Source organism: Colobus angolensis, unplaced genomic scaffold (assembly GCF_000951035.1).
Source record: "Colobus angolensis palliatus isolate OR3802 unplaced genomic scaffold, Cang.pa_1.0 Scaffold75, whole genome shotgun sequence".
Lineage (NCBI taxonomy): Eukaryota > Metazoa > Chordata > Mammalia > Primates > Cercopithecidae > Colobus > Colobus angolensis.
In genome coordinates, this window is record NW_012121265.1 from 6840664 (window position 1) to 6851567 (window position 10904).

The 10904-nt window shown below is 47.9% G+C and overlaps 1 protein-coding gene across 1 annotated transcript in view; it reads right to left on the bottom strand.

The window, feature by feature from the left end:
- The window catches only part of ACSL5 (acyl-CoA synthetase long-chain family member 5), a 52937-nt gene extending 44894 nt beyond the window's left edge, over nucleotides 1–8043 (bottom strand). Inside the window, 1 exon segment of the mRNA XM_011927870.1 lies at nucleotides 7905–8043. Within this exon segment, the coding sequence (XP_011783260.1) occupies nucleotides 7905–8043 (139 nt within the window).
- Nucleotides 8044–10904: the final 2861 nt, after the last annotated feature.

The following is a 10904-nucleotide window of genomic DNA, read 5'->3' on the forward strand; positions in this document are numbered from 1 at the left end:
CTTCCTTCCTTCCTTCCTTCCTTCCTTCCTTCCTCTTTCTTTCTCTCTTTCTCTCTTTCTTTCTGACAGAGTCTCGCTCTGTTGCCCGGGCTGGAACGCAGTGGTGTGATCTCAGCTCACTGCAACCTCTACCTCCTGGGTTCAAGCGATTCTCATGCCTCAGCCTTCCAAGTAGCTGGGATTATGGATGTATGCCTGGCTAATTCTTGTATTTTTAGTAGAGATAGTTTTTGCCATGTTGTCCAGGCTGGACTTGAGCTCCTGGTATCAAGTGATCCACCTGCCTCAGCCTCCCAAAGTGTTGGGATTACAGGCATGAACCACTGCATCCAGCAGATGAGTTTGAATTAGGGAGGTTTAGAGTAGTCTCACTGGGAAGGTAACACTTGATGTGTACTGTTTCTTCTGAAATATTCATGCTTAAAAAAAAAAAAAAAACAATAAAATGAACAGCTCCATATAATCCCACCTCCAACACAGGCAGCTACTTTAGAAAATCCTACCACCTTGGTTGGTGGCATTTCACTAAGCATATACCTCAGCTTTGTTTCTACAAGCGTGGCTCTCCCACTACCGAAGCTACATTCGACACACAGCCTCTTTCAAGCCCTCATGTTGTATAAAATGCTTCTCAGCCATTAAGTAATCCAGCTGGACAGCAGTTCTGTGGGTGGAAACCTTTTTCATCCATTTCCCTAGCCGATAAGAAACCAGAGCAAAGGTGAACGCTGAGTCACGGGGCCGAGGGGCCCTGAAAGTGTGTCTTTCAATGTTCACTTCAATTAGCTAAGAAGGAAGGATGGTCTGAGATCCTGACCTACAGCCTGCTGATGATTTCCCAGCCACTCACCAGCGTGCATGGATGCTCAAGCCACTGTCTTATAACAGCCATGGCCCCAGGCAGATTTATGTATTTATTTTGTTGCTTAGGCTGGAATGCAGTGACGCTATCACAGCTCATTGCCATGCTCCATCCTCCCACGCTCAGCTCACTGCAGTGTTAACTTCCCAGGCTTAAGTGATCCACCTCAGCCTTCCAAGTATCTGAGACTACAGGTGTGCACCAACACACTCGACTAATTTTTAAGTTTTTTGCAGAGATGGGGTCTCCCTAAGTTGCCCAGCCTGGCCTTGAACTCCTGGGCTCAAGCGATCCACCTGTCTCAGCCTCCTAAAGTTCTGGAATTACAGGCATGAGCCGTGGCACCCAGCGGGGAAGGTCCTTCTTATCATCTCTGCAGAGATGTGGTGGATAGAGCAGAGAGACAGCATTACCGAAGGAAGCCCTATTAAAACACCAAGTGGTAGCTAAGTAGTAGTTTCCACACCATGGAAAGATTCAATTTGATTGCTTAGATAATTTTTTAAAAGGTAAGTGACAATAACCTCTCATATCTCTCTTCCAAGCCCAATTGCTAGACGGCATCTAACAGTCCCAATGTGTAAGACAGCTGGCAGAGAAAGGGTTAAGAGTCTAGGCTTCAGACAGGTGTCCTGGACCATACGCAAGCATGCCATAAATAAATCATTAGGGCATTCGATGCAGATCCACTGGTGAGATCTTTGCTGCGGAATTGCACAGGAAAAGCTACAGGAGCCAGAGCTCCGAAGAGTTAGGAGAGGTGGAACAGAATAAGCCCTTTCCTCAGGTTTGGGTCCCAGTGAGGCTTCCAGTGACTCATGGACATCTGTGTGTCCATAGATCTCCCTGTGCTGTGAGGTCTATTCCTATCGAATATAGACTCACGCACTATAGACTCACGCACATAGTGACCATCCTCACCTGTGGATTTCACTGCACCTAGCGCGGCACCTGAGACACCGCGGGAAGCTGCTGTTACCAAACCACTTTCACTTTTTACTCACCATTGGCACAATTTGAGAGAAAGGCAACTAGCGAGGAGAGTCTGTTGAAGGAAAATCTGCAGTGTTCAATCCCACAAGGAACAGAATGTGCTCCTATGCACAGAGCAGTACGGGATCGGCAGAGTCTTCCTCAGGAATGCCACAGCCAGGGCTTCATGCCACGAGAAGGGCAACGCTAAGCAACCCAACCTGAGTGAGGTCAGAGTTCCCTCATAATGCATCCATTTGGGTATTCAAGCACCTACTGTGTGCTAGGCAGTGTGTTTAGCACAGGAAAACATGCTCAGAACTTCTGGTCCAGTAGAAGATTAAGCCAATTCCCCAGGCAGTCATGATGCTTTTGAGCCCAGTGCTCTATGGGATGCACTCAACTTTGGCAGCACCTGGTGGGCTGGAGAAGTGTGTGTGTGGCAAGGGATACATTTACCCTCTGCACTTTTAACTTATTTATACGTTTTTTTTTTTAATTAATTATTTATTTTTTGAGACAGAGTCCAGCGATTCTTTTGCCTCAGCCTCCTGAGTAGCTGGGACTACAGGCACACGCCACCATGCCCAGCTAATTTTTGTATTTTTAGTAGAGACTAGGTTTCACCATATTGACCAGTCTGGTCTCAAACTCCTGACCTCGTGATCTGCCCACCTTGACCTTGCAAAGTGCTAGCATTACAGGCGTGAGCCACCACACTCGGCTTCTTTTTTTTTTTTTTGAGACAGTCTAACTCTGTCACTCAGGCTAGAGTGTAGTGGTATGATCTCAGTTCACTGCAACCTCTGCCTCCAGGGCTCAAGCGATTCTCCTGCCTCAGCCTCGTGAGTAGCTGGGATTACAACAAGTGTGCCTCACCACACCTGGCTAAGTTTTGTATTTTTAGTAGAGGGGGTTTCACCATGTTGGTCAGGCTGGTCTTGAACTCCGACCTCAAGTGATCTACCCGCCTCGGCCTCCCAAAGTGCTGGGATTACAGGTGTGAGCCACTGTACCCAGCCTATACATTTATTTTCAGCAAAGTAAACAAAAATTGTGGACCTGCCTGTTCAGCACTGTGCCATGTGCTGAGGGACAAACACTTGGCTGATATAGTTCCTGCCATCTGGGTACTTATGGGTCTATCTAGTCCTAGCAACTATTACAGAATGCTTCAGTGTGTGCAGTGAGCTCATGGGTTTGAAGGAGGAAGAGGCCAGTGCAGACTGGAGCACATTAAGATGGCTGATGGAACACTAGAACCTCAAAGATGTGTGATCCTTGATCCCCTGGCTTTACTGCCAATTGTCTCTTTTCCAGGGGCAAAGATGATGATCTGACCAGACATGATGGTCCAGCCCTGTGATCTCAGCACTTTGGGAGGCTGAGGCTGGAGGATCGTTTGAGGCCAGGAGTTCGAGACCAGCCTGGGCAACATAGTGTGACCCATCTTTACAAAAATAAAAAATTTAGCTGGGCATGCCTATAGTCCCAGGTACTCAGGAGAATGAGGTAGGAGGACTGTTGAGCCTGGGAGGTCGAGGTTGCAGTGATCCACGATCCCGCCACTGCACTCCAGCCTGGAAGCCTGGATGTGCAGAGTGACAAGAGTGAGACCTGTCTAAAAAAAAAAAAAAAGACAATTCTACCAATCAAGCTGATGTCTAGTAAGATCTCAACTATGATTCCAGCCAGTGGCCCTGCTACCAAACCATCTTTCTCAACTGTTGTCTGTGTCTCTCTATCTACTTTCCTCATGGAGAGACCAATCATCTCATTAGGTTGGATGGAGCCAAGTGGAAGTGGAGAAGGGGAATGGCCAGATGTGCTAGAGGCACTAAACTGGGGCAAGTGGGACATTTAGGGGAGGTAAATGGTGAAGAGGTATTTCTGCTGGAGGTGGAGGGTCTATCTGTAGTTAAAAGCAGTGGGGGTGGGGGGGGGAAGTCTTCAAGGATGAATGAGATGGTGCATGGGGCCCAGTGCAGACACTGCACCACTGGAGCCATTGCCTTCACGTACTCCAAAGAGCCTGGGTGGGGCCAGGCCTTGGCCAGTTGAGCTGAGTAGCATTTATCAGGAAATGTCATGTTAAGTCAAATACCAAGAGCCTCTTAAGTCAGTCCATTAAGATAGCATAGGATAGTTGAGTCACCCACAGGATGTGACCCCAGAAGTGACAAATCCCACAGGAGCTCAGGTTGATAGAGTCAACCTTGATCTACCACTGGGCTTGAAGTGAGTCACAGTCCAAATCCTGACCCCGGGACAACTTGTATCAGTGACACCCCCAAAGGGCATCCCAGGCCTCCTGACCAAGTATATTATGAGAGAACTGGGGTAAGAGGAAGTAGTGTCAGAAATCCACTGGATCTGATAAGGGGGTCTGTAAAAAGATAGGCCGGACAAAGTGCTAGGACCCCATCACCCATGCTGGGGTGAGGCAAGAGGTTGGGAAAGCGGACTTCTTGCGTTGGTTCTCTGCAGCATCAGCCCTTGCACTGCCTGTCTCAACCAGGGGTCAAGGGCCAAGAGTTTCATAGTGCAGGCAACAAGCTTTCTTGTCAATGGTGTCATTTCCAGGGACAAACTTTCAAGGTCATGCCCTTCCAGGTACCAGAGCAACAGCTCCTCACTTACTACATGTGTAGCCCTGGGGATAGTTACTTAAAGTCACTGAGCATCAGTTCCCCGCCACTGTACGCAGAAGGAGCAGGTGAAAATCACTACTTAAAGGAGATGCTGTGTATAGAACTGCTGGTATGCTGTCAGGCACATGGGAAGTCCTCAATCAAGTCTAGCTCCCTTTTCCTTCCCTTTTCCTCAGTTTTCACATCCTTGCCAATATCAGATGTTCTATTATGAGATGTCCCAAAAGAAAAGAGATGATCACGGTCTTGAACGATTACTGCCCCTCCACTTCTGTGCAAAAGTCTTAACAAGCCCCTCGTTTCTTTTTTCTTTTTTCTTTTTTTCCTTTTTTTTTTTTTGAGATGGACTTTCACTCTTGTCACTCAGGCTGGAGTGCAGTGGCGAGATCTCAGCTCACTGCAACCTCCGCCTCCTGGGTTCAAGTGATTCTCCTGCCTCAGCCTCCCAAGTAGCTGGGATTACAGGTGACCACCACCATGCCCAGCTAGTCTTTATATTTTTAGCAGAGATGGGGTTTCACCATGTTGGCCAGGCTGGTCTCAAACTCCTGATCCTAGGCCTCCCAAAGTGCTGGGATTACAGGTGTGAGCCACTGCGTCCGGCCAACAAGCCCTCTTTTCTATTTAAACAGAGCACTTCTAGTTGTAGGAACCATGGCCTGTCTCTGACCTAGCTTTCCCCTAGCCCCCACATCCTCAACTCGAGCCACTCGCAACCTCACAACTCTTAGAATAGAATAATCCATGAAGACTGGGAGATCCACCAGCTCCCCCCAAAGAAGGCTGATATTATGGCCTGACCACAGCAGTGCATGGGCTGTCTGACCTTCCAAACTCCAGATCTCGTGTATTTATTAAAAAAATGAGTTGAGAACCTGGGAAGTGTCAGGCCCTGTGCCAGGGGAACAAGTTGGTGAGAGAGTCCCTTTCCGAACTCAGGACGTGCGGACACACAGGGGAGAAACAGACCCAGACGCATTTCCAGCAGAATGTGATAAGCAGTGATGGCTGGACTCACTGCTGCAGGGGTTGCCTCACCCTTGCTGGGTGCTGCCAGGCACAAAAGTCACTCCTGGCTGCACTCCAGCTGAGGGTCTGCCCATCTGCTGAGGAGGCATATGAGAGACAGACAGGAGCAGACACTATATTCCTGGTTTCTAAAAAGTTGGCAAATCCTGAAGGCCAGGTGCAGTGGCTCACACCTGTAATCCCAGCACTTTGGGAGGCCTAGGCAGGCAGATCACTTGAGGTCAGGAGTTTGAGACCAGCTTGGCCAATATGGTGAAACCCTGTCTCTACTAAAAATACAAAAACTAGTTGGGCATGGTGGCGCATGCCCGTAATCCCAGCTATTCGGGAGGCTGAGGCAGGAGAATCGCTTGAACCGGGGAGGCGGAGGTTGCAGGGAGCCGAGATGTTGCCACTGCCCTCAAGCCTGGGAGCCTGGGTGACAGAGCAAGACTCATTCTAAAAAAAAAAAAAAAAAAAAAAAAAGAAGAAGATTGTCTTGATTAAATATAAGAGTACCTATGTACTGGTACTTCCCTGGCCTCATCTTCCCTGTCTCTATTCATTTCTCTCTCCTTCCCCATCTCCAGCCTCCTTGTAGTATCTGTGGTCTCACTGTAGGTGGATGGTTAGTATGCAGTGACACACTGATACTGTTGTTGGTGTCTTTGCCCTCAAGAAATTATAATATAGCCTGGGAGAGACTATTTTAGGTCAGGCCAGGCTGAAACATTCTGTTTGGTCTGGATTTAAAGGTGTTTTCTTTTTTTAATAATTAAATTTGAGGCTGGGTGCAGTGGCTGAAGCCTGTAATCCTAGCACTTTGGGAGGCCGAGACGGGCAGATCACAAGGTCGGGAGATCGAGACCATCCTGGCTAACATGGTGAAACCCCGTCTCTACTAAAAATACAAAAACTAGTCGGGCAAGGTGGCGGGCGCCTGTAGCCCCAGCTACTTGGGAGGCTGAGGCAGGAGAATGGTGTAAACCCGGGAGGCAGAGCTTGCAGTGAGCTGAGATCCGGTCACTGCACTCCAGCCTGGGCGACAGAGCGAGACTCCGCCTCAAAAAAAAAATAATAATAATAATAATAATTAAATTTGAATGCATTTATCTGGGGTAAGACTGCTCTGAATTTTGCTAAAGTTTCCACCATTAGCATCTTATTACATACCATCTACTTTACTTCTGTATATTACCTGCCTGTCCTATAAGCATTTGCATTTATACTTCTTGTTTTATTTAGGTTTTTGTTCCTTTTATTATGCCAAATACACAAAAGATGCCTACAAAAGTTTACACCATGCCTCTTTCAAGACATGTTCTGTGTTTAACCTCGAATACTGATCAGTCGGAGTGGACTACCACGGAGTGACTCCATATCAGAATATGGAGGGAGAAATAAACAAACAAACAAAAAACACTAAGTCAGTTTTCAATGGTTTTTTGTTTGTTTGTTTGTTGTTTTTGAGCCAGAGTCTCGCTCTGTCGTCCAAACTGGAGTGCAATGGCACCATCTCAGCTCACTGCAACCTCCACCTCCCAGGTTCAAGCAATTGTCCTGCCTCCTGAGTTGCTGGGATTACAGGCATATGCCACCACGCCCGGCTACTTTTTGTATTTTCAGTAGAGATGGGGTTTCTCCCTGTTGGCCAGGCTGGTCTCTGACTCCTGACTTCAGGTGATCCACCTGCCTTGGCCTCCCAGAGTTCTGGGACTATAGGTGTGAGTCACTGCGCCTGGCCTTAATGATATTTTTTAAGACTCTGCCTCTGATATAGAATACCACATTGGAGCTACAGATTCCATCCTACCTTTCAGACCACCAAAAAAAAGGTTGATATCTCAGAAGGTACCAAGTCCCGGCGGTAGAGTCCCTTTCTAGTGCTTACTCCCTGAGGGTCTTTGAGGTTCACCTTAGGACCCTCAGGGAGTGGGCATCAGGAAGGAAGTACCTAGGAATTAAGCAGTACCTGATACTTAACCTGTGACCCTGCTTCCTAAAATACACTCAACTCCACTTATCTGTCTCTCCCACCCCATCGGTCTCATTCATCAGTCTTATCCAACATAAAATTGAGGGCAAATTCCCAGCCCACCTCAGGAGAGCTATGCTGGATGCTCAGACCCACAAAAAGAGGTCTCTGTTGTGGTTCATCTCCCCCAAGAGAGTCGGGAGAAAGTGAGCTCCATGCATGCCCCACATCCTTCCTTCCCATTGCTCCTCCTGACACAGGATCTGAAGGCATGCCTGAGACCAGGAGGGAGAGAGCATGGTGTGCCTGTAGAACTCAGCTGGCCCTTAATTCTAAGTCGCTTCACGAAAGTCGGGGGTCAGGATGCCCCCTTGGCCTCTGTCACAGCGTCACAGGACCCCCTTTCTGAATAACACCCCTTCGATGGTCCCCTTACCCTGGGAGGGGGCCACATCTCTCAGTGCTTCTAGCCAACAGGGACTTCCCGGCTCCAAGTTCTTCCTGCCACACGAGTCCCTGTCCTTCTTCCCTCACTCCCAGTTCCTCCAGAGACAGGGTGGCTTCAGAACATCCATGCGGGCAGAAGTCCGGCCCAGAGCGTCTCCAGTTCTGCCCTGCTCTGAGCTGTCCCAAGTCAGGCCATGTCAGGCTTTCTAACATGCTCAGGGACTTCACTTCCTGGTTTTAATTTTTTTTTTTTTTTTTCACAATGAAAGTGGAAGTGTTCTGACCAGGACGGGAGAAGCTGCCAAAGCTACCCTGGCTCGGTGTCAAAGTCTTCACCTCAGCCCCTAAGGGCTGACACAAAAGCCAGCTTGCCTCAACGCAATTTACCCTGTCCTCCTGTGGCCAATCACCTTTCAGCTAAGATGAAAAAAAACAAACTAAAATAACTTGAGGTGCCTCTCAGATCAGAAGCCTCACAAAGGCAGAAGTGGCGCTGCTCCGTGCTGGATTTGGAGGACAGGAAAGTCTGGCTAGAGGGTACCTCAGCCCTCAGACCCACACAAAGACCTTTTACCCCATCTCTCCAGTCGCCAGAGCTGCCTGCTTTGGTCCCTGAAGCTGTTCTGGCAAAGCCAAGAAAACAAACAAGCAAGTCAGGGATGACAGGGCTGTGAGTCGTTCAGTTGGCATGATTTCTTTCCCTCTGACACATTCACACCTCAAAACTCAACTTAAAAATCGATTCCGCTGCCTTGGTCACCCCCAGTATTACCAGGACCTGTATTAGTCTCATTTTTGATCTGCCTAAGGCTGTGGCCACAGATGGGCCCTGGAGCTGCCATTCTCAGATTAGGAAGCAGAAATAACAAATTTTCCTGCCCCTTCCCCACCTCACAGGTACCTCAGAATGAAGCAGCACTTTCTCCTCAATCCCCCACGAAGGCTCACAAGAAATTCAGCCTGATCCTGGCTCTTTGCTGGAGCTAGATTAGGGTTCATTCTTTCTACAGAGCAGGGTCTTAAAAGCTTCCAACTAAGGAAGCCAGGGTGAGCTGTGCCACAATCTAAGAGAACACAAGAGCTGAGCTCTTGGCCTCCGGGAAGCCGCCTTTGGACATGGAAGAAAGATGAAGGGCTGGGAGATGAAGGGGGGCCCGTGGCATTCCATCCTCCAGCTCATCTCTCTTTTGCTTAGTTTCAGGAACTCAGCTCCCCAAGGGGCAACGTCCTCTAGAGGAGAGCAGAGGATGGCAGAGTGGGTGTCGAATCTCAGCCATGCTAATACCTCTGGGCCCTTCAGCGGGTGCTGTCTTCCTTCACCAAAGGGCTCAGGGCTAGGAGAAGATACATATTTATTTATTTTTAATTGACCTCCACCAATAAAAATGCTCAAGTTCAGGAAGGTTGACTCGCTCTAAAGGCCCATCAGTTGTATTCCTATCAATCCTCTGTGCACATGAGTGACACTCTCAGGATTTCAAGGGGTAACTAGAAGTTTTGGCAACCCACAAGAATTCTGCGTTGTTGGGCAGGCTGTGGAAACTGACCAATCAAGACTCAAATTCTAGCCACACCACCTTTGAGCTATGTAGCTTAGGCCATGCTGTTTAACAGCCTGGAGATGTGCTATGCATCTGTGAAATGGGAATGATACCAACTGCTTTACAGGAGGAGATGCACCAATGAAGTAACATACGTCATCTACCCAGAACAGTCCCCAGCACCTAATTGAATATTTGCTGATTCCCTTCCTCTCTCTCTGCCAAATGGGACTCTCTGCCATCAGCAGCTGACACATGACCCTTCTAACTACACTGAGACAGAAACTTCTCAATGGAAGATGAAGGAGACCCACGTTCTGGTTTTGTGTGCTTTAGTACACTTAGCAAAATCAGTGTTCCCTTCCAGTTCCATCCCCTGCTAGAATTTGGACAGCTCATGTATCTCCACCCCCTTTCCAGCGGATTTTTTTCTTTGCCTCCCACACAAGTCAGCTGAGATTACTATTCAACTAAATGTAATTTCATATTATAAAAGAGCCTTAGGCTGAGAGTAAGAAATCCCACTTTCTTTCCCCACACCACCCACCTCCCTACTATCTCACAGATATATTCAATATAGAGCAGGTAGTATCATTGCGGCTTACCTTGGAAGAAGACTCTTCCTTCCTGGGTCGAGGAACTGCTCCCCTCACAGCTGGCTGTACTGATTCAGCACCACCTTCAGGCACTTCTACTCTTTCCACAGCTCCTGGGACTGACTGGGACACACCTGAAGCTACTGTGTACTGTCCTGAGAGTGGCCAACACACTCCCCTGGAACCTTTGAATCTGTCGCAATAGAAGTTCAAAGGTAGAAGTTACCTGTTCAAACCCTTGTAGTAACCTCTGACAGTAAGAAAAGCAGTGTTCAGCAAAAGATTACAACAAGAGATTGTTATGCAATGGGCTTAAGAGGGAAAAAATAAAAAGACAGCCCGCAGTTCAGAAAGCTAACGTTTACCAAGAGAAACCTTCGGTAAAGCTCTACTTCAGGGGAAGGAGAAGGGGTAGACAGGGCTTTGCATCTGCTTTGGGGGCACAATCCTTGAGATTGTGATAGGAAGAGGAAGGTCTAGATTACTAGAGGAAAAAGGGCTCCTTGAGATCAGAGTGAGAGAAAAATGAGAAGCCACTTTAATTGGCTCAAGCTATAACTTTAGGATTCAGACTAAGCAGAGGTGTGCATTTGGAGACCAGCTATCTTCTAGAAGGGACTACTGCCCCCTTCAGCATTAGAACGTCTCCAAGACAACCAAATGAGCCAAATCAGTCTAGAGTCTAGGCTGAGAGACAAGCCTAAGAGAGTTGTATTTAGGATTCGGAATCATGAACACAGTCTGCAGCACACATGGTCTAGCAAGGTGTTCAAATAAGAAGCATTGCTACTGCATCATGGTTCAGACATCCTACTCTCCCTCTTTCCTCTTTTTTTTTTTTTTTTTGAGATG